Raw genomic sequence first — 24,332 nt, 5'->3', positions numbered from 1 at the left:
CACATGCATCATCTTTAACATACAGAAATAAGTAATAGATATTTTTATTTAAAGCATCGAGTCCCTTGTACTGTTAACTTTCAGCCTCTAGGATATGGTAGATGTTATTTTATGGTCATTAAGAAAATAACTTGAATTTCTTTTAATCTTTTGGAAAGTCTGGTAACATTATTTACTTTGATTGACTGATTGACTGACTGACTGATTGATTGATATTCTGCCCTTGCCAACAGTAAGAGCACAAGATAACCTATAAAGCAGGAGTATAAACGGGAAAACGAAACAGCTTAATAAAGCATTTCTTCTTCCCTATTTTTTCCTCTGGAGTAGAAAGACATTAGTTGTATTCATTTCCCCACTCTCTATTTGTATATTAGGCTTTAACTTGCTCTCTGGAAATGTGAGGGAAACACATGAATCATGGAAGTTTCCCACTAACAACTTTCCAGTGAGTTCACACTGAATTTTAATACTTGTTGATACTGTATTATGCTGGTTTTCTAAAGAGCAGGGCAGAACAGTACTGATGGTATCCTAAACACTTATCTGTTTCATAGATTTTTCCACTAAAGCTAGAAAGCCATTTTTAAGCCAGCCAGCCATTTGTAGCTTTCTATAGTAGTTGTTACTGGGAATGGCTTGCAGACTTTGCCCACTGTTGTCATGATGCATGTCAGTCAGGCTCATGGGAATGTCATTGGGGGCAGGTTCTTCCCAGGCTGACTAAATGTCAGCTAGCAGGGGTGGAATTTTAAAGGAGCAGAAGGCCTAACGTGGATGAATGCCATTTGGAGGCTCATCTGGAAAGAAGGAAATAAATGAAGGTGATGTTCCCACCCATTAACAAACAGTATTTGGGGATGAGGAAGCCCATAACTAAAAATATGGCTGTTTTCCAGGTTATATGCATGAATTTCTCCCTACCTGGTCTCCTTTACTATTTGTGCCAAAGAAAAGAGGAGCCCTGCTGCTATAGAAATTCCCCTGGGCTCTGCGTGAAGATTGAAGAGAGAGCTCAGTACAAAGAACTAGGAGCTGCAGAGCTGACAGGAAGAGCAGACTGCTCATTTGTATTTTATCACCTAGACCTTCCTATAGTTCCCTATGGTACTATTTTGTTGTTCCTTACAGACCTACAGAATACATGTTCATTTTTCAAAGCAGGATAATTCAATTATCACAGAGCCAGTAAAGAGGCTTGTGGAGTTCACAGCACACCCATATTATTTTTCTATTATTATTTAGCCCTGTGGTAGAGGTTCCCTGGCCTTTTACAACTACTTAATTCCTATGTAGCTGACTTTAGTGGCACTTGTGGATTTCTGTGCACCTGTAGGATGAGGTGCACAGAAATAGTTAGAAACAGTATGGTAAGATGTTTTTCCTTTTAAAATAAGTAAAATATTGTATTTTAATGAGATTGTGATAGCTATTTTTTTCTTCTTGTTCTGAGTTCTGTCAAATTCAGCTAACCAAAAAAATGTTCAGGTTTGCTACCTAACACATTAAACTGGTGTCTTTTCTTTTCAACAGGAGGGTCGTGTTTACAGCGCTCCATCAAGAAGCTCATCACCACTTAATTTTCCCTTTCTCACCAGCTGTTCTGGATGCTACCTTGATCATGACCATGCCAGGCTTCACTCTCCATTGATAGGTAATGGAAATATTTGTATCATTTTAAATTATATTTTCAGTCTTTCTTAACTGGCAAGATAGGGCTAAAGCAATTCTTTACTTGGAGTCTCTTTTGATAGCCCTTAAGCAGATGTTTAATACACCCAGCCATGTTAGTTGGAGTTATGTGGACATAAGGAATACTTTGCACTTACAAAGATCCCCTTTTTTTCAAGTTTTCTTAAGTATGGGGGCCATTCATTAGCAGTTAAGAAATCACTTCTTTAGAATTTTTTTTACCTTATTTTTAGTAAACTATAAGAAAGGCAAATGTATTATTAAGGTTATAAATTAGATATTGTTTTGGAATGTTATTAATAAAAAAATTAGATCCAATTACTTATCTCACATCCAATCTTATGTCTTCTGTGGCAACTATTGATAGTAGCATATGTATATTCAAGTACAAAATTTGGCTTGGATATTGTCAGAAGTTAATTAACTTTAAAAATCTTTTTGATCTAAGGTCAGGTATTGCCCTTACCTCTCCAAGGACAATTTCCATTGTTTCCATTGAAGTCCATAGTTGTTTATGCATTTCTGAAGTTATAATTTCTGTTTCAAAATCAAGGGGTGTTTATACATGTGCTCTGGGAGTTGCGGGGAGGTCTTTAATTCAACGAGCTTCAGTTAAAGCACCCCCACTGCCATTTTTTAGTGCAGGGGTGCTGATGCACATGCTGTTTGAGTTTGCTGGAGTGCAGTAATTACCACGCTCCAGCGAACTCAATTAATCGATTAACTGAGTCTGCTCCAATGTGCTCTAATTAAAGCATGCCAGAGCAGCCTTGCTGCACCTGCATAGGTGTCCAAGTGTATGATTCTGCATCTCCTGTGCACTGTAAACTCCTATTGATTTGCGGTTGGACTCCCATTGAGTTTGGGTGCATAACAGATGTGACACTGGATTGAGAATTTGCTGAAGGGTAGCCAATTGCCATTCTAGTATCACAAAACAGTAATTGTATGCTTGGTAATCATAGCCGCTCCTGAGGCTAGGCCTCACTAAATAAGTGGTTGAAAATGGCCTGGCTTGCAAGGTGGTAGCTTTGACCTTACTTGCTTTTAGTAAAGACTTAAAACAAGTAAATATTTTACATTGATAAGAGAGAATTTTAAAATGTTAGTAAATGTTTATTTTCTTTAAAAAAAAAAAAAAAAAAAAAAAAAGGTCACATCTTATTACTAAAGTTTTTGCATATTCTCAGAATCTTTAATGGGTCAGTTATTTTAAACCCTCCCAAAGCCATTGTAGAATGTAGCGCAGTGGAAAAGAAGCCAAACTTCTTGAACATGTCAGAGTTGAACTGTTTACTCCTAGCATTTCTGAAACACAAAGCTCCAGTGCTTTCTGCTGAATTCATGCTGAGAAACCGTAGCATAAATACCGCAATCTTGATATTATTGCACAGACATTAACCAAGACAATTCAACAATTTGGGACACTCAAGTATAGCATCCTCCCCAAATACAGATCTTCTATTCATTGCCTAAACTATGTTGAACACTTGTGGGCCAGTTGTGCCCTCAGGTGTACTCATGTAGCCCCACTAAAGTCTCTGTGTGTGTGGGTGGGTGTGTGTGTCCGTGTCCCACTGCACTGATTACAGAAACTGTATTGAGGTCTGGGTTGAATCTGGCTTGGGGAGGTTACAAGAATCTAAATGAAGAGTGAAATTGGCCCTTTGTCGTTTTGAAAAGACTCATTCAACTACAATGCGTCTCCCTGCTGCAAAAATAAGGAAGGAAACGTAGTTCTTTACATCCCAGCCAGTTAAGCAAAGGTATGTTCTATATTAAATATTCATGGGGCTGTACAGCACAGTTTTGGTTGTCAGTTGTAATACTTAATTGCTACTTGCTTTTTGGCTTCTGTTAACAAACGTGTTGCCATGCACACCTAGAACAGAGAACACTATTCCATTATCACTTATAATAGAAGGTTATGGCACTATGATTTAGAAATGCAAAACTGACTTGATAGGGAAAGAATTTTAGTGTCCCAATTAATTGCCTATCAATGCCAAATACTGTTGTCTCTGAATCAAAATGAAATTATTTGTCTTTGAATTAAGTGACTATAAGGAGTTCAGAGGAAATTTCATCACCAGAATTAACTTTTAAATTGTAAAATATTTCCTTTAATAAAAAGAAGATAATAGTACATTCAGTAAGTAACTCTGTTCTTTTCAAATAGTAAAATATTCTCCTCCATTTAGGAGAAAAACAACAGAAAACACAGTGCTGGTTTTAAAAAAACAAGTAGAAATGAATTTTTATGTTGCCATTAAATGCCATGGAAATTAAATAAACATTGTTCTAACTAAGAAACATGGGTTTTTTTAAAGTTTGTGTTGGAAAAAACGTGGCTTAGATACAAGTTCTACATAATTTATGATGTCTTTATTGCACAGAGATCAAACTACTTGCAATCTGTGTAATTTGATAGGATAAACTTGCATAAATATACACTATATAATTTATTATTTAAGCCAGTATTCTTACTGTTGTTACTTCTCATGCCCCTTTTTTGTTAAATGGCTGTCTTCCCCTATGATTTCATATTTTAGATAATAAGAAAAGTAAACCTTGGTCAGTACACACTATAACCTCTCCAGCAGTCTAAGATACATTATAGAATTCATGAGTTTTCCTTTTATTTTATTTTTTTTACTCCATTTGTATTCTCCCCCTTTCCTACTGCTTCCAAATTCCTTCTTGTTGCATACCATCTGGATGTTTGCCCTGTATCCCATAGGGTATGTATTGTGCATCACTTTTGAAATGCACTGATTTAAACATTGCTTGGTCAATATTGTTTATCCAGAATCAGTCAAGGGTTTGTTCTTATTATAGAACACCTCAAATGCAGTGGTGTAACTAGGGCAGGTCAACTATTCCAGCCTCTGATTTCTGGAGGAGGAGCATAAAAAAAATTGGCTGCCATTGGCAGCCATGCAGTGTTTCTGGCAGTGCAACAGCAACCTGAAGTCACCACTGTCCCCATGCCCTGGGCACCTAACCACATCACTACATCACTGCTCAAAGGTTTTCACAGCAAATTATTAGAACATTTTATTGGCTGAGCATTAACTAGTCACTTCAATCATTCTTGATGGAGAAAGAAAAATGTCTCAGAAAAGAGCTTATTAAGATTAAACCTGTCTAGTGGCTAGGTAGAGGAGTGGGATATAGACATGGGCAGATCTACGATTTTGAAAAGCGGGTACAGAGGTGTGGTGCATCATCCCATATAATGCAACACACATTTTTCTCAGATAAACAAAATGACATGCTTTACTAATATGCTATGAGCAAAGAGACAAATGTAACTTTATTGGAATGTGTGTTAACTTGCTATTATGCATCAAATGACAACAAACTAGGCAAAATAATCAAGAGATGCTGTTTTATTAATCCTGTAGTCATTACAGTTAAATGTCCATCCCTTTTTCAGATTCATAAAACAATAGAGCCTTCTTGAGCTCCTTGGCAGTGCATCCAGTGCTTCACTGAAAGTTATTTCCACATCTGAGTTACTCGTCACCTGAGTTAATGTTTTTAGCTAGAGTTAAAAACAGTTTGCAACAGTTTTAAATAAGACTTACATTGCCAGGAACAGCTAACAGCAGAATTACAGGAGAAAGGTTGGATTGATTAATGGAATATCAAGATCATTAAAAAGGAGAGGGTTGTTAACAGCCCTGGAATGAAATGTTTAGAAAGAATCAGGAAGATTATAATGAATCATAAAGTCAATTGAGTTGCTCATTACTGCCTGACTAGAAATACTGTTGCTGCTACCAGGCAGCTGGTTTTAAACTTTGGGTGGACCAAAATCACAGAAGGGTGCAGCTGGACCACTATACCCACCCTCTCCCCTCCCCTGCTGATCTGCCCCTGGGTATGAGATGTGTTTTCTGTTTCCATTTCCCGCTCCTTGGTACAATGTCATTGAACAACTAAAAGAAAGTCATTTTATGCCTACTTTTGTATTCAAATGCTTCTGCTAATTTGGGGTGACTCATTTTTGGTCATTCAACTCAATTCACTGAGAGGTTTCATTTTTCAAAAGTTCTAAGAGAGTACTCAATTTCTAGTTACTTTATTTACATACGCTCTCAAAATCAGGGTTTAGGTGCCTTACATTTCTAAAATTAGTAAACTGCTTGAAAATGTAGGCCTTCATCTTTGTGCCTCATTTCCCATCTGAAAACAGGGATAAAATGTAATTAGGTGTTTTAAGTTGTAATTAATTAATACTTGTGAGTGTGTTAAGCTCTATTGTTGACAGATGCAATAGAAATCCTAGCATTATTAATGTTTTGAAGCCCAACTCAGTTTTAATTCAGTTCACATTTGCACAGTCATTTAGTGCAAATTTTTACTGATCTTGGTGAAAATTTTACACTGAGTAAGGTTTTATAATCTTGCCAGTTATTGTTATTAGCTAAAAGCTGCTGAGTAGATAAGAAATTAATAGTATATAATAAATATCCTAATTTTGTTCTAAGTGACTAGCAAAGGAAAACATGTAGGTTTTTTTCCTTTACTTTGTTTTACTGAGAAAACACTGGGAATGTCAAGTATGATGTTTCTTGGTTTTGCTAAAGGTGAGAATTTCTTAGAGTGATCTTTTATTGGACCAACAGTATCATTGGTATAGAGTTAGACAAGCTTCGAATGTAAGATATCCTTCAGGTTTGAGGAATAAAAGCCAGCATAGCACAGTAAATACATAGTTGGAAGAGAGGGAAGAGAAATTCACAGGGGTAGTAGATAAACAATTAGCAGAGGAACTGATTAAGATGAAGGCCTGTCAGAAGGGAGGAGGTTCATTTGCTTGTAACATGTGAGGAGAGGTATCATAAGAATTAGAAGCTTAATCCAACCTTAAAGAAAAGGTTGAGGGAGGCTGCATCTTTTAACAGAATAGCTTTTCTGCCACCGGTTTTTGTTTTCAGGTGCTTGAGATAAGTAGGCAATAACAAATACAAACCAAAACTAAGAATTTAACTGACTCTAGATAGAAGGCATTTCCTTTGTCAGTTAAGCAGCTTTTACGTATTTGGCAGGAGTCCCCTGCAGATCAGGGGTAGCATCCTTGTCTGCCACACAACAGACCTGGGTTTAGTTCCTGAATACTTATACAAATACAGCCACGGAGGCACCAAATGCCTGGACTCAGTCTGGCTTTTGGATTCTGTCTCAGTGGCCTAAAGTGGGGATGGAAAGTCTAGGCAGCCTCCAGTCCTCCAAAAAAAACCCTTCTGTCTAGCCATGTGCATTGAAAATCTGGGTGACCGCTCATGCATATACCATGATCTAGATGGATAAACGGTTGCCAAACTTGCATAACAGTATCTCAAGTGTCATAATGATATCAGTTCTCTTAACTACGATGCATCTTATCTACACACATTTTTAGCACCTATTTAACCAAACTGGTAGAATAGGTTAGGAACTGCTGACATAGACTGTCAGTGGTACACATTAACAGATTTATTATAATTACTTTATATGACAAAAATTAGCTAGTGCTACTTAAGGTTGAACTGAAAAAATTGCTGATGGTACTTAAAGTTGTATCATTTTAAATTGGTGTTGCACAATCTGTCAGAGTCTGGGAACCACTGATCTATGTAAATCAGTGCTTACCCCCTAATGTGGATGTAGTTATACCAATAAACATGTGTCCTGGTAAATTTAGTTTTCAAGGGAACAGGGTAGGCAAGAATCTTTTTCACTTTGGGAATTTCAGGTTACTGTATCAAACTTTATTTTGCTTCAACTTTACAAGAAATGTCTATGAATACCCTTTTACTGTTGTGTTAATCTTGATTTTACAAATTTTGGAGAATGACATAAGATATAATCTTTATTTTCAAAGGTTTTTATCTTAAAACACTCTGTTTGAATCACAGAAGCTTTGGATTTAGAATACATTTGGACTCGAGAAAGATGCCGACAGACAGTTCATAACACGTTCATCTGGGGTCAGAGACAAGGATCAGAAGACAATGTTTTAAATAAGAAAAGGCATGCCTATAAAACAGAAAATGGAAATAATCATACAAGGTAGAGTGAACATACTTTTATTGCCATTTATGATAGTCCTATTAAATGAAGTCAAAATTTGAACTTACAGTAAAGTTTTATTAGGTGATACTGTTCACAAAACCATTTAATGTTAAAACATAAAAAGAAAAAAATCCATCCTTAGAGTATTATTGAATTAAACAAATAATTCAATGACAGGGCCAAATCCTGCTCTTAGGTGGTCATTTGTAACTCCAGCGTACAAGTAAGGCTTATGGGCCAAGTCCTAAGCAGCCTTGTGCAGGGGGTCTGCAACCTCTGGTCCATGGGCCAGATCCAGTCTGCAGAAATATTGGATCTAGCCTACAGAGGGTAGGGAGGGTTGGGAGCATTTGGTGATAGGAAGCTTTGCCTAGGCAGCACTGCAGCTGGGTGTTTCACTCCATGCTGCACTGTAGCTGGGCAGCAGAAAGAAGCAGCAGCAGGGTGAAGTTGGGTAGCTGTGGTAGCAGAGGCAACTGGGTCTTTCTGGCCCTCTGGTCTTGTTCGGTGCTTAACATCTCAGTAGAAATGCTACATGACAGACAGCAGGGGCAGAACGTGGTTTAAGCAGTACATTTTCATATCACTCTAATGCCACATTGGCAGCTTGTGTCCATTATGCCATTTCTCACTGTGGTAAATGCTGTATTCCCTCAGATTTTGGATATGAGGATGCTTTGCTTCTGCCCTCCTGTACTTCCATTACTGTTTCTCAGAGCATGGCACTACCACTCGGGTTTGTTCCATTTTTTCAGGAACAGCTCCCTAAGAGTAAAGCAATTTGACATCTGTGGGGAAAGATTGTGTGGAAATGAAAGGTGGTATTATAATATAAATGCCAAGTTGTTAAATACTTGGGTAATGATTTGCGTTCTTAAAAAAATCTAATTTTTCACTTAAATTGTTATGCAGAGAAGAACACATGGTAGTTGTTTGTCAGTGAACTATCACACCTGTTTTCCTAAAATCACTGCAGCCTAATAACCTACACCAATTTCAGGTTTTTAAAACTGAAGCAGCCAAATGTTGAACTCAGGACTCAAGCATAGTTCTTACTGATGTCAGTGATTGAGGACATGTGAAAATGTAGGCAAACCTGCTAGTCATTTTAGGGCCCATAGTATTTGGTTGATAAACTTCTTATGCCTTCAAACAATTCCAACAGTTCAGAGGTTAGATATTTAACATTATTTGAGCAATGATCTGTGGAAGCACTGCTTCATGCTGTCTTCTAGAAGAAGACACTCCTGGATTAGGTGTGCAATTACAATAATGGGGAGCATAAAAATACCTAAATAGCAGAATTATTCCCTCCATAGGGTAAAGTAGTTTCCACTCTGATCTCCAGTATTCACAAGATTTGATATCTAGGGACCTTTACCTGTTTCGTCCTTTGTAGTGGGAAGCTGGAATATGACCAGTAAATTACCTTGGTCAGAGAACAGAATATTCAGTATATCTTTGCAAAACCTTTCCACATTCTATAATGAAACCTTCTGAATTCTACATTATGAAATGAAAAAGACGACTAGGGGATCTCAAAACTTCAGTCTATAATCCTGCATAAAATACAGTATCCATGCTGAAATTGTTCTTCTCCTGTTCAATTAGCTGTGATACTGAATCTATCAATTACAGATGAACTTTTATGGGGAGTTAGATTAATTTCATACTCTCATCTACTTGGCCCTAAATGATCTTTGATTTTAGAACTTGATTAGGCTCAGGAAGCAAAGAACATTCATGTTGGATACTATAACTTCACTGTTTGGTCATTTTCTGGGATCTGGACTAAGATCCATGTCTGATGGGCTGATGAATAGAGGGATGAAGTATATATGAGATCTAGAATAGTAACTTTTACCAACTAACCCGGGACTGCTGATTTTCATTTATAATATAATGACAATGTGAATTCTAGAGAAGAAGAGTCAGTGAGAAGTGTAAGTTGATATTAGAGTATCTTAACCAGCCTAACTGTACCATTGATATCAGAAAGTAGTCCCTGTAGTGGGAGTGGTTTAAGTGATTCATCATCATGGAGGCTGAAGAGATTTTTGTGGGGGCAAGGTTGTGCGGCTGTGTATATGATGTAGGAAGTCAGGGATGCAAAAATTGGAGGACCAAATAAAATGAAGAAAGGGAAAAGAGAAAGAAAATAGACTGAGGTGAGTGCAAGCACATACGCTTGCAACAACTCAAATAGAAGTGGTGCAAATTTGAGCCAGGGCTTTTTGTCTCAGTGCATGGTCCTGGACATGCACTCTGATGTAGGACAAATTGCACCACTTGGGCAAAATAACCCTGCCTGGCTCCTCCCAGATCTGCAGCCAGGGGGAGCTAGAGCCCAGGGCCAGTACCTGTGCTGTCCCCATCAGTATAAAAATCTGCTCTGTCCTGGCCCCATCGGTACAGAAAGCTGCCCTGTCAAGTAGCTCAGGGCTACTCACTCTCAGGAGCTTCTGGAGTCCAGCCAATTGGTACCTGTGGACACTACCCCTTGTGCCAGCTGGACTGCTGCAGCAGCCCTGAGAGTTCCCTGCACCCTCTACCCACTGCATCAGTCTGTTAGCAGGGGCTGCTGCCCGGCTGTGACCTGCTACACACCTGCCAGACCTGGATGGGGACTGCATAGCCAGTAGAGGCATCTGCCCCTCTGGGCCAGCTGCCAGTGGGCTGTGGCTGCAGATTTGGCCTTTGTGTGGCACTTCTGCCATGTGTGCCCCGTGCCTGTCCATCTGGGCAGATATTACCAGGAAGACATTCCAGATGTGGTGACCTGTTTGAACTGTCAAAGCATGTCCTCCTGGCTGCAATTGGCCAAGAGGTCAGCCACTGCCTGGGTCCTGCCACTTGCCTCTCTAACAGGAATTCTGTTGTTCCCTAAGTGAAAAATCCCTGATAAAAGAATCCCAAAATCACTCTATAAAATACCCCCAAGTTCATGTTTCTTCACAATTAAAACAAAAGACCACTATATAGAGAGAGAGAGAAAGTGAGAGAAAGAGCAACAACAATCAGTTGGGCAATGTTTTATTGAGATATCTACAGTGGTAGCTTCGAAATTGCTTTAACAGTGTCTCTATCATCATAATAACATGAATTCTAAATAGCTATATGTTTTGCTGTTTGGCTGTGGTTTTCTTACCATAGAGCAGTTAGAGATTCCTGTGACCCCTTCATTAACCAGGATGTGGGGACAGCTACCCCTGCAGCCACAGGTCCTGCCAGCAGGTCTTATTCTGTCTAGCAGCTGGGCATGCAAAGTATGTCCTGGGGGGCATATGGGGTTTGCAGAAGGGCATTTGGAAGAGTGATGGGGGATGTGTGTGCCTGTGGGGTGTGTGGGTAAGTGTGGGGAGACTGTAGAGGGTCTGTTCAGGAGGGATGGGTCCCCTGCCCCCTGCAGGGCACAGCTCATGGACTGCCTCCCAAAGGGCTACAGCCCCCTAACAGGGTTTACAGCCCCCCCAACAGGGGCCACATGGCCCCCAGTGGCTACCCTGCCTGCAGTGCCCACATTCCCAAGCCCCGCTTGCTCCCCCGGCTCTATTCCCCAATGGCTCCTAAAGCCCCACCAATGGCTGCCCACCTGGCCCCACCCCCTGCCTGCTTCCCCAGTCCTCCCAATATCTGGCCTGCCCAGCCCTATTCCCTGCTTGCAAACCCAGCCCTCCAAATAGCTGCCCCCCCAGCCTGAGCCTCCCAGCACTTTAGGGGGAAAAAAAAAAGCCTTGCACTCACCAGCAGTAGAAGGGGCTGTGGGGGCTCTGGGACCATGTAACAGAGCCCCCATGCACATCACAGAGTAGCAGGGGGCAGCAGGGCTCCCTGATTACACCACTCCCTGGCCTAGCCTTAGCAGCCCAGGACTCAAAAAAACAAACAAAAAAAAAACCCACTCACCAACAGTAACAGTTGCCGTGTGGGTCACTGGGGCCTCGTGGCAGAGCCCCCCCATGCAGCACGGGGCAGTGGGGGCACCTGCACTGGCACTGCCACTGCCCAATCACACGGGTGCAGTCAGAGTTGGCAGGGCGCTACATGGCTCCATGCACTGTTGGGCAGCTGGGGCCACTGAGGCTGATGTCCAGGCCTGTGCTGCATAGGGAGGGTTCTGCCACAAGGCCTCAGTGACCCCCAATGACAGCTGCTGCTGGTGAGTGCGGGGCTTCTTTTTTTTCAATTGCTGGGATGCTGGGACAATTGAAGGGCTCGGGGGCAGGCGGGGAATGAAGCCATGTAGGGCAGCAGTAAGGGGGACTCAGGGGCAGGTGGGGGATTAGGCTGGGTGGGGCAGCAGTCAGGGAGGCTCAGGGGCCAGGCAGGAAATGGGGCAGGACAGGGCAGCAATCGGGGGGCTGAGGGGAGTGGGTGGGGCTGGCAGGGGTCCTACCATGGTCCCCTTCCATCTTCCTCCAGCTCCTCCACCCTCTACTTAGCAGCAGGAGCCCAGGTCCAGCTCCCCGCAGCTGGCACTCTGCTTGTCCTGCACAGCATGTTTCAGTGCCAGGATGATGGCCAGCCATAGAGACGCTCTGGATGGCTACCAGACTGTCTCCGTGGAAGACCAAGCCTCCGGTTTTCTCAGGGCACAGTTCAGGACTGTGCCCTGCCCCGCTTTTTTCCCCTGCCGTTTTTTTTTAACCCCTGGATATCCAAGGGTCTAATTTTGCCCCTGCTCTGCAAATTTGCAGTGCAGGGAATGTTTTTTTGTTCCCACACATGCCTCTTGAGATGCTGCAATATGCACATGGACACTCGTGTGGATGCGCCCAATGAGTTGGCAGCCATCCACACACAGGCCAGATCAAGTCTGTTGACAGGCCAGATACAACCCGTGGGCTGTATTTTGCCCACTCTGGTCTATGTGTCACTTACAATTGTGTGGGATAAAAAGGAGATTATTTAATCACAGATTGAACAGGGAACTGAGAAGGAGAAGAATAACTAGGCTTGCCTTTACCCTTAGAGATAGGCAATGTGTTTCAGGATTTTACTGGAACTCTGAGGCAAGGATTAGAAGTCTGAACAGTTGTACCAGGTAGGGAATATAAATTATTGCTGCCCTAAACGTTGTTTTGCCCTATTTACACAGAAGAAAAGGGCAGTGAGAAAGGAAGAGATAAAGAGCCAAAAACTGTGCTGCTAGTGATATGTTGAATGTGCACAGTGGATGGATCAAAATGAATGGAAACTGTTCCTCTGGTTTTGGTACATCCTGGTTGTTTGTGAAAACTTTCAGCTGTGTCTCATTACACAGCTTTGATGTGGCCCATCCTTATTACAAGATGAACTTTTCTCTCCTTGCATGCCAACTGACACTCAGTGGAGAAGATTTGACCCTATGAAATTGGCAATGACATTTCTCATCTGTAATATTCCTAATTGAATCAATGCCAGAGTAAGCAATACAGTATCATAAGATAATGTAGAAATATTGTGATTCTGGTATGTGAAACTGTCATTTAAAAATTGGGAGACAGCTTTACATAAATGTGTAATGAAAAAGAAATTCATATGGAAGGGGTTTCTTTTAAAAAGCAAAATAGCAGAGAAAGATCCAAGGCCCACGTCAAGAGTTTTGAGTAAGGTAGACAGAAGGAATAATGCCCTGGGTCTTTCATTCTTTCTTTGTTTCTATTGCGTGCGTTTTTCTAAAAATGTTTTTGGAAGGGGAGGAGGAAGCAAAGTTCTTTGCTGCCCCAGAATCTAACATTTTTCCATGTGTAATGTTTGGGGTTTTTTTGATTGTGTTATCCTAGATGCCATTCAGAGAGATTCTTAACATACAGTACTGTTTAACAATAACACCACTGTGGAATTTGTGCTTATCTGTTTATTTTACATTGTTAGATATTGTGTATTTGAGTGGCTGTGTGTATTGTTGCTTAACATTTGTGTATGAGTCAAGCATAAAAACTTTAGTTTAAATCAGTGATTTTCACCCACAGTGCCATGGCACCCTGGGTTGCTGTTAAGATTCTTCTAATGGTGCCATGGGTGTCATGTAATATTTATACTGTTAGGTATGCAAACTCCTACACACGATTCACAAAATAAACCTAGAGACTTCAAATAGGAATCGATAGTATCAAAACATTCTGCCCTATTGTGGTCTTTCTGAGTTCTTTGCAAGTATAAGACGTACTCTGTTTTCTGTAGTTAAACAACAAACAAAAGCTAAGAGCGGGCATTTTCCAAGGGGTGCTTTACATCTAATGGTATAACTTAAGTCTAAAAAGTTTGAGAACCACTAGTCTTAAAATATAGGATTTTAATGAGTGTTAAGAGAAGACACAAGCTGTAAACTCTCTTTTGTTTCACTCGATAGCTTCACTTGGTAGCTAAGCTATTGAATTTCTTGCCTGTGATTTTCTACAAGTTTTAGTATGTTAAAAATAATATAATCCTCCCTGTCCCACACAAAATATGGTTCAGTTACTAATATATAACCTTAACAAAGATAAATAGTAACATACCAAAACAAGAAAACCTGTTAAGTCAAGCAGATGGACAAACAAATCCAAACCTGAACATAATTACAAATACACGTTAATCGTTGTTTCCTATATACATTATGGTACCCCTCATTTGAGAGATTTAGAAGTAGACTGAATAAAATGCAAGCAGAGAGTATGTTGGGTTAACTAAAAGATCTCTTCCTCGGGTAAACCTGCAGTTCATCATTAATTTTATGTTAAAATGAGTGGCCCCCTCCAGACATTAATTTACTATATTTGCTTGATTATGAGTTTCCCCCCACCCCCATTCAACATGGGGAAAATCAAGCCTCATTTTATGATTGCATACAACTTACCTGAAACTGGAAAATGCACAGGGGGTGGCCAGGTTAGTGAGGAGGCAGCACAGCCAGGCACCTAGCACATGACCAGCCAGCAGAGGGTGCCCAGGCTTCCCTCAGTGTGTGGGTTTCCTGGCTGGCCAGCACACAGTGATGCCAAGCTGCTGCCTGCTAGCTTGTGCCAACTTGCTTTGGTACCCTCTGGCTAGAAACCACATCTGTAGCTCAAAATGACCCAGCACTGTCCCCACTGACTGGATTGAGAAGAAGACCCCCAATCCTGGGCTCCCAGTTTAACCCAGAACTGGGGATCCACTCATTCATCCTGGGCTACATGTGCCCCTTTAAACTAACTGGCACACAGGGAGCCCCGTATGAAAAAACAGCTCCCTGGTGTTGGGCTGCTTGAACACCAAGAAATTTAACTGGACTTGTGAGCAGCCTGGCACTAGGGAGCCAGTTTCCCATGTGGGGTTCCCAGGAGTGTTGAGAGTTTAAATGGTACAGGGCCAGCCCAGCGCCAAGGAGCAACTCCCTGTTTGCCCTTTAAACTGACATGCCACAGATTCAAATTCAAGTAATACAAACCAGCCACAAAGATGTTCCACATGTTAGGAATAACATTTTTGTGGATGGTTTGCACTTTCATTGCATGATAAATTGCTTGAATGTGTGGCGTGTTCCAGTTTATAGCATGATTATCATGTTAATTGTACAATTAATATAATATTGTGAAGAGGCTGGTGTCTCCTGATTATCTCACTGGCTGTGGCTAGAGAGGGGGGATTATTTCATACATTTCATAGACATTAGGCCTGGAAGGGACCTCATCAGACACTGGGTCCAGCCCCCTGCCCAAGGGGCAGGAAGTCAGCTAGGGTCAGAGGATCCCAGCAAGATAAACATCCAAATATTTCTTGAAAGTGTCCAGAGTAGATGCTTGCACTACCTCGGGGTGGGCGGGGGGAGGTTTATTCCAGGCTTTGGGGGCTTGGACAATAAATAAGTTTTTCCTTATGGCCAGCCTAAAACTGTCTTGCAGGAGTTTGTGACTGTTGGACCTTTGGGTGCTCTGGTAAACAGGCATTGCCCCAGATCCTGATGCACACCCCTTATGTACTTATAGGCTGCCACCCTGTCACCCTTGAGCAGGGGCGGGCAATTATTTTGGGCAGAGGGCCGCTTACTGAGTTTCAGCAAGCCATCAAGGGCCGCATGACAGGCAGCCCAGGACAGATAAATGTTAATTTTCTGAATTTTTTAGGGGCCCCATGGACCAGATAGAATGGCCTGGCAGGCTGTATCTGGTCCCTGGGCCACATTTTGCCCACCCTTGCCCTTGAGCCTGTGCTTCTCCACGGTTAAAAGTCCCATAGCTCATAGCCTCTCTTCATAAGACCTGTTCTCTTGCCCTCTGATCATGTGCGTGGCTGTCCTCTGGATTCTTTCAAGCTTCTCCACATCCTTCCTAAATTGTGGAGCCCAGAATTGAATGCAGTACTCCAGCTGCAGCTTCTCTAAGGCCAAGTTTCATAGTTTCATTAGTATAGCAGGAGGATGACATCCTGGGTCTTAAATTAGACTAGGTAGCATTTAATGTAATGGTACTACTAGCTGGCTGGTGGGGCTCAGGGGCAAACCAATCCCTGGATTTGGAGTCAAGAAAAACTATTTTCTGCTGGTTAGACATGTAATATAAAATCAGCCTCGTCCTTGCTGAACTTACAACCATGCCAGTGCAGATGGTCAAGGCATTAGTGACACTATTGTCTCCTCTTCTGTCTTTCTGTGGCACATGTTAGGGTGTGGTGGTGGTGGTGGTATTTTCCACTAAAGATCTTAAGTTTCATAAACTTCATAACTGTGCTGCCAGGTTTCCCAGAATGAGTGTTCTGGTGGACATTTTTGGACAAACTTTTATTACAAATTCATCTGAGGTCATGGGGGAGGAAAATCGATGACTTGCATGTTCCTTTGTTCTTCTTCTTAAAAGCTTTTGTACTTGTTCATAGTAACTAAATGTCAATCCTTCCTTCTTCAGTTTATAAGGATGGCTATTTTCATTTTTATTTTGTTTTTAAGAGGAGTTCATCTCTGTTAAAGCTCTTCTTTTCGCAAAGAGATACTCCATATACCTATCAGTAACAAAAATTGTTGTTAAAATGTGATATTAATTCCTCAAATAACTTTATCATTAACAAATAGGGTGGGTTTTTGTCTTATGTCAGCGTGATTAGCTTTTATATAAACCTTGTACATTGTTTTTGGATACGCTCCTGGATAATCAGAGGCATGAGTCAGTCTGGTTTAGTAGTTCTACTGGGGGGGAAATTTTGACAAATCAGACACAGGGCACACTTTTCTACACTAGAATTAAAATATCACAAAGAAGCCGAGCCACTAATTGTCTTATTACTGTTCTCCTAATGTTCTGTTCTTAAATATTCAGGCCTGAATATTTAAGAATATCCTATAAAAAATGTACTTTTTTCATACAGCATGTAAGACCAGCCGATCCCTGCAATTTTATTTTCCTATCTTATTCTGCTAGGATTAGTATTTTCTTCCAAACCTTCCTGGTTCTATTTTTGGAGGCAATCTTTTGGACCTCTCAAGGAGTAGGTTAATAAACCATCTGTTCATAAGGACTTGTTTTTTCATGGAACAGATAACAACCAGTGAAAAAGAGTAAGATTCCCTGCTTACACACACTTACCACTTTCCTCTCTTATATAGAATTTTACATGTTCAAGAACAGAATTTTGATGTACAAAATTTAGGCTCCAGAATCCATAGATTGAATATTTACCGAAAAATGGCCTCATTTGCATAAATGCTAAACATGCACAAGTCCAACTGGGGATGGGGGGTGGATTTTAAAAACTGGCACACTTCTGTTTAGGCAGGTAGTGACCTAAATGTGGTCCCTGTTTATATTATATCAATAGTTCCCAGACGAACATGTCAGAAGATAGAGTTTGTAGAGCACGCTACACTGAACATTGTCAGCACTACACAGCTGAAGGACTGGGCTGCTGGGTGGGAAGCTTGGGGCATGTGAAGTTCTCTTTCTTCCAAAGGAATCTGTAAAACAAAACTTTGAACTGCTCACTATATTAGATAATGGCCATTGTGAGATATTAGTACACCATCCTGGTACTGGGATATCCTGGGTAGGAAATTAGGATGAATGTATCAGATTTCAAGAAGAAAAGTTCTAAAATTCTGGAATTTTTATTTTTGTGTTTTAAAGGAGAGGGGGAAAGAAATTCTGATTGTCTTCACTGTAAAGGCCCTGTTGGAGCCCTGAGAAAAGGGAAAACTTGGAGCTTGCTTTTCCCTTTCTAGCTAACAGTTATATTTATTTTTTATCTGTATTTATGTGCTAAATCAGATTCATTAATGACAAATTTAACATGTAAACGTACAGCCAATCCCCCTAAAATATACATAAAGACAGGTATTTATCTTTCATTAAAAGTGCTTCTTTAACTGAAGTCAATACCCAAAGGGATTTTTTCTTTTCTTTTCTTTTCTTCCTTTCAGTCTCTGGCAGTTCCTTTGTTTCAGGTGATGTTAAGTGTTTGTGTATATTCATCTCTCTATAATAATTCAAACCCTCTTTTTCCTTAGAACGCTGCATAATATAAAGCTCTTTATTTTCCCTTCATCTCTGTTTTTTAATTTTAAATGTATTCCAAATTTGTTCACTTTCCTTCAGTGGTCAAAAAACTTTCTCAAGCAGGAAAAGATTTTTTTTTTTTTTAAAGCAAATTCAAAAAAATGTTTACCAAATTACCAAATAAACATCTTTCCTCATTCAGCCCTTGATAGGACAACTTTTCCATTGCTAAGACTTCCCAAACTTTTTGAAACCAGTCAGTGTTTTTAGGGGTGGTACTTCTCTTCCAGGCTTTTTCAATTGTAATTCTTCCAACTACTGGAAGGTTACTATCAATTTCTTATGATTCTTATACATTGCAGAGTTTTCAGGAAGGTTGAGTAGGAACACTAAAAGGGTATCTGACAGCTAGTATTCTGTTATTTCCCTCAACATGTCTCCAGCCTTTTTCTAGGACATTTTGATTGTGGACGTGTCCACCATATGTGGTAGAATGCTCCCAACTGACTGCACTCATTTCCCTGTTCCTGAACCATTAATATGTTAATTTTAGGTAGGGTGAGATACCACTGATGTAGGATTTTAAAATAATTTTATTTTATTATTGAGAGAGTTGGATGTTTGAGAACCACTGCTCCAGATGATCTCCCATTCTTCAACACTAATTTTTGATCCAATGTCATTAGCCCACTTTGAGCAGAGAGCAATAGTTTGTCATGTTAGTCAGAAGGCAGTATAGGTATGTACCTTTATAGACTAACTAAATAATATACCTTATTTAACTGAATCCAAGACTATTTTGAATTTAAGGTGACCCCCATAATTAGATTATAGACATGGAAATTATAACTTAATTATTGGAGAGTTGTTTTAAATTTGTCTCTCCCCCGCACCCCCCTCCAAATGCTGTAACAGGAAAGCAGTGTCCAGGGGGCGGTGGGGAGAACAGGAGCAGGAGGGCAGGTGGCATGCAAGTGATGGGGGCAGCAGGCAGCTCATTTCCCACCTGCTGCTTGTCCCCCTCCCTCATCTTCCCCTCTGGCTGGGAGAGGGTTGAAGGAGGAATCTGTGTGGTGCCATAGCTGTTCCTTGTAGCTCAGGTCAGGAGAGCTCTGTGCTCCCCTGCCCCGCCCCAGCTCATCCCAACCTGCCTCAGCTGGGAATCAGACCACTACAGCTGGGAGCTGTGGATAGTGGCTCTTCAGAGAGCTTGGCTGGGCTGGGAACTGTAGCAGCTGCTTGCAGATTGCTTCTCTGCCAGCAGGGGAGATGAGTGAACAGGTAGCAGACCCTGGAAGTAAGAATCTGCACTCTGCAGATGCTGTCCCTAGCCCATTGGGCTCCCTGAACAGCCACTCCCATAGCTCCCAACTGGAGCACACTTGATTCAGAGATGAGGTTCTGTTTTCCCTATGATGAATTGGGGGGGAACCTCATATTGGAATCAAGTAAATATACTCTGATTGATTGAGAGAGATAGATAGATATCTATGTGTGTGTGTATAGGAAGGACAGTGTAGAGCAGAGTATAGAGTGGTGTGATTGGAATACAATAGGTAGGAAATCAGGAGGGAGGGGAAGAAGGGAAGGGGGAAGTGGTGCTGGGAGAGGCAAGCAATCAAAGAGCCCATAGGAACAAAGGCATCACAAAAAACCAGGAGTGGGATAAGAAGCCATAGTCCTGCTTAAACCATACTTAACAAAATGCAATCTGTGGATGATTTCTTGTTCAAACTGTTCTTAATTTTTTTGCCTCAAAACAGCAATCCTAGGGTCAGTGATGAAGTGTCCAGAGAGGTTAGACTGTTCTGCCAGAGGCCTTTGCGTCTTTGCATGACTTCCTGAGAAATCAGGGCAATCGACTAGTTACCTCAGGTGCCTGTACACAAAGGCACAGAGCCTGGGAAACAAGCAGGAAGAACTGGAAGTCCTTGCAGTCACCAAACTATGATGTGATTGCAATAACAGAGATGAGGTGGGACAGCTCACATGACTGGAACATTGTCATAGATGGGTACAAACTGTTCAGGAAGGACAGGCAGGGGAAAATAGAAGGAAGAGCTTATGTAAAAGAGCCATATGATTGCTCAGAGCTCCAATAGGAAACTGGAGATAGGCCTGTTGAGAGACTCTGGGTTAGGGTCAGAGAGGGGAGCAACAAGGGTGATGTGGTGGGTGTCTGCTATAGACCAGCAAACCAGGAGGAAGTGGTGGATGAGACTTTCTTCAAACAACCCAATGACAGGCTCTGGTTCTCATGGGGGACTTGAATCACAATGACATCTGCTGGGAGGGCAATACAACAGTGCATAGGCAATCCAGGAAATTTTTAGACAATGTTGGGGACAACTTCCTTGTGCAAGTGGTGGAGCGGTCAACTAGGGGCCATGCTCTTCTTGACCTGCTGCTCACGAACAGGAGTGAACTTGTGGGGAATGTAGTAGTGGATGGCAACTTGGGCAGCAGTGACTACAAGGTGATTGAGTTCAGGATCCTGAGGAAAGAAAGGATGGAGAGCAGCAGAGAAAGGACCATGAACTTCAAAAAAACAGACTTCGACTTGCTCAGGGAACTCATGGGCAGGATCCCCTGGGAAGCCAGTCTGAGGGGGAGAGGAATCTAGGAGAGCTGGCTGTATTCCAAAGAATCCTTGCTCTGAGTGCATGAACAAACCATCCTGATGCTCAGGGAGACTAGCAAGTATGGCAGAAGACCAGCTTGGCTTAACAGGAAACTCTTCAGTAAAACTAAATCACAGGAAGGAAGCTTATAAAAGTAGAAACTTGGCCAACAACTAGGGAGGAGTATAAGGGTATTGCTCAGGTATGAAGGGATGAAGTCAGGAAGGCCAAAACACAATTGGAGCTGCAGCTGCTGAGAGATATGAAGGGTAAAAAGAAGGGTTTCTACACATATGTCAGTAGCAAGAGAAGGATCAGGGAAAGTGTGAGTCCCTCAGTGAATGTGGGAGGCAACCTTATGACAGAGGATGCAGAAAAGGCTGAAGTGCTCAATGCCTATTTTGCCTCAGTCTTACCAGGCAAGGTCAGCTCCCAGACTACTGCACCAGGCAGCACAGTTTGGGGAGAATGTAAGCAGCCCTCAGTGGTGAAAGAAAAGGTTAAGAAGTATTTATAAAAGTTGGATGTGTACAAGTCCATGGGGCTGGATGGGGTGCACTCAAGGGTGCTGAGGAAGTTGGCAGATGTGATTGCAGAGCCACTGGCCATCATCTTTGAAAACTCATGGTGATCAGGATAGCTCCCAGGTGACTGGAAAAGGACAAATATAGTGCCCATATTTAAGAAAGGGAAAAGGGAGGATCCAGGGAACTATAGACTCACCTCAGTCCCTGGAAAAGTCATGGAGAAGATCCTCAAGGTATCCATTTCTAAGCATTTGAAGGAGAAAAATGTGATTAGGAACAGTCAGCATGGATTCACCAAGGGCAAGTCATGCCTGACCAACCTGATTGCCTTCCATGATAGGGTGACTGGCTCTGTGATTGCAGGGAAACCAGTGGATGTGGTGTACCTTGATTTTAGCAAGGCTATTGATACAGTCTCCCACAACATTTTTGCAGGCAAGTAAGGAAGTAAGGGCTGGATGAATGGATTGTAAGGTGGATAAAAAACTGACTGGAGCATTGGGCTCAGAGGGTAGTAATCAATGGCTCAATGTCTAGTTGGCACTCAAGTGGAGTGCTCCATGGGTCAGTCCTGGGGCTAGTTTTGTTCAGTGTTTTTATCAGAGACTTGGAAGATGGCCTAAAGTGCACCCTTAGTACGTTTACAAATAACACCAAGCAGAAGGATGAGTAATAGATATGCTGAAGGGTAGGGTGAGGATTCAGAGTGACCTAGACAAATTGGAGGATTGGGCCAAAAGGAATCTCATGAGGTTCAGCAAGGACAAGTGCAAAGTCCTGCACTTGGGATGGAACAATCCCATGCACCAGTACAGGCTGGGGGCTGACTGGCTGGGCAGCAGCTCTGAAGAAAAGGACCTGGGGGTGACAATGGACAATAAGCTGAATATGAGCCAACAGTGTGTCTTTGTTGCCAAGCAGGCTAACAGCACACTGGGTTGCATTGGTAGATGTGTTACCAGCAGGTCAAGGGAAGTGATTATTCCCTTCTATTCAGCACTGGTGAGGCCACATATGGAGTACTTTGTTTAGTTTTGGGCCTCCCACTACAAAAAGGATGTGGACAAATTGGAGAGAGCCCGACAGAGGGCAACACAAATGGTTCAGGACTGAGGCACATAACTTATGGGGACAGACTGAGGGAACTGGGCTTATTAGTCTAGAGAAGAGAAGACTGACAGGGGATTTAATAGCAGCTTTCAACTACCTGAAGTGGGGGTTCAAAAGAGGATGGAGCTAGACTGTTCTCAGTGGTGGCAGATGGTAGAACAAGGAACAATGCTATCACGTTGCAGCAAGGGAAGTTTAGGTTAGATTTTGGGAAGAATTTTTTCAGTAGGAGGGCAGTAAAAAAATGGAACAGGTTACCCAGAGAGGTGGTGATATGTCCATCCTTGGAGGGTTTTAAGACATGGCTAAACAAAACTTTGGCTGGGATAATCTAGTTGGGGATGGGATGGTCCTGATTTGAGCAGGCGGTTGGACTAGATGACCTCTTGAGGTCCCTTCCAACCCTAATTTTCTATGTTTCTATGATTATATTATCACTGTTGATCATTCCTACGTGTAGGAATCACCTGTCTGTCCAGTGTAGCAGGAGCTGAGCACTGGAGGTGATGGCATAGATGCTGGTAGAGTTGCAGGTTATATAGGGCACCTATACATGTGCAGGGAGGCTGTTCCAAAATGCTGTAAAACCAATACGTCAGAGCAGACTTGATTAATCGAGTCTGCTGGAGCATGGTAATTACCACACTTCAGCAGGATCCAGTGTCACCTGAATCAGCGTCCCTGTGCTGAAAAATGGTGGCAGGGGCTCTTTAACTAAAGCTCAGCATGGGAATGCTGATGCATATGATCCTCCAGGTGCTTTAATTAGAGCCAGAGTCAGCAGAAGGTGAGGGGTAAGGTGGCTTAGCCCTCACAAACACAGAGCAGTGGTGGTAGTGCAGAGGGCCACAGGGCAGCCTGGGTGCGGGCTCTGGGTGGCTGCAGCAGCAGGGGTAGAGGTGCACACAGACATGCAGACAGAGCCTGCAGGAGCTCAGCAGCAAGTGCCCACCACAGCAGCTAAGTCTGTCATGGGAAGGGGCACGGGGGAGCAGACTGAGGCCCCTACAGTGAGGGAGGGAGTGAGGCAGGGACTGGGGTGAATGGGGCCCCGGAGCCAGGGTGGATCATGGGATGGTTGGAGCCTAGGCAGCTCATCCAGAGGCATGGTCTAGCTCCTGCTGCTGCACACACCCCAGTGGAGGCATGGAGGGCATGTGCCCCCATTTTTGTGTACGGAGCAGAGGAGGGCTACCGCTGCAGGCTGGGTTCTGCACCATGCTGCCACAGCCTCAGGAGTGGCATGACACCATGTGTCTGCTGTGGACTGACTGTGCCATGTCCTCTGCGAGCCCAGCAGCTGCAGGTACATGGTGTTGTGCCACTTCTGAGATGGTGGCAGTTGGGCACAGATCTTAGCCCACAGTAGCAGCCTGCCTCCACCCTACACACAAATCCAGGGGTGATGTGACCCATGTGCTTCCACCAGGGTACGCACAGTGGCAGGAGCTCCCCCCTGAGGCACATGGGAAGCACAGCACTGGACAAGCCACCCAGGCTCTGAATGTCCCATGACCCACCCCAGGGCCCCATTCACCCCTGCCTCTGCCCCACTCTCTCCTTTGCTGTGGGGGCATTAATCTCCCCACCACACCCCTTCTCCATGACAGACTTACCTGCTGAGGGGGCGGTGTGCTCAGCCCCCCCCCCCAATAATATTTTCTCCCTCCACCTATGATTAGGGCAGTTCTCAGAGCCACTCTAATTAAAGTACTGCCCCCCCACTCCCAGAGCCCATGTATAAATGCCCATATACCATAAACCCCTAAATAAGCATGTAACTTGTTTTGGGAAAGCAGAACAAAGAAAAAAAGATTTTTCCAGTCTTACCTGGCATGGCACCAGATCACCCATGCTTGGACCCTCTAGGCACATGTAGCAAGTGTGGAGCC

General features: G+C 42.6%; 1 protein-coding gene across 1 annotated transcript in view; it reads left to right on the top strand.

Moving 5' to 3' along the window:
- Nucleotides 1–24,332, top strand: part of IRAG1 (inositol 1,4,5-triphosphate receptor associated 1) — a 254,944-nt gene that overhangs the window by 134,655 nt on the left and 95,957 nt on the right. Inside the window, exons 12-13 of the mRNA XM_090032697.1 lie at nt 1,534–1,654; nt 7,599–7,752. Of these exons, the coding sequence (XP_089888823.1) occupies nt 1,534–1,654; nt 7,599–7,752 (275 nt within the window). The remainder of the gene's footprint in view (nt 1–1,533; nt 1,655–7,598; nt 7,753–24,332) is intronic.

Source organism: Crocodylus siamensis, chromosome 2, assembly GCF_052110815.1.
Source record: "Crocodylus siamensis isolate JL-2025a chromosome 2, ASM5211081v1, whole genome shotgun sequence".
NCBI classification, from domain to species: Eukaryota; Metazoa; Chordata; order Crocodylia; family Crocodylidae; genus Crocodylus; species Crocodylus siamensis.
This window is presented reverse-complemented; position numbering and strand designations above follow the sequence as displayed.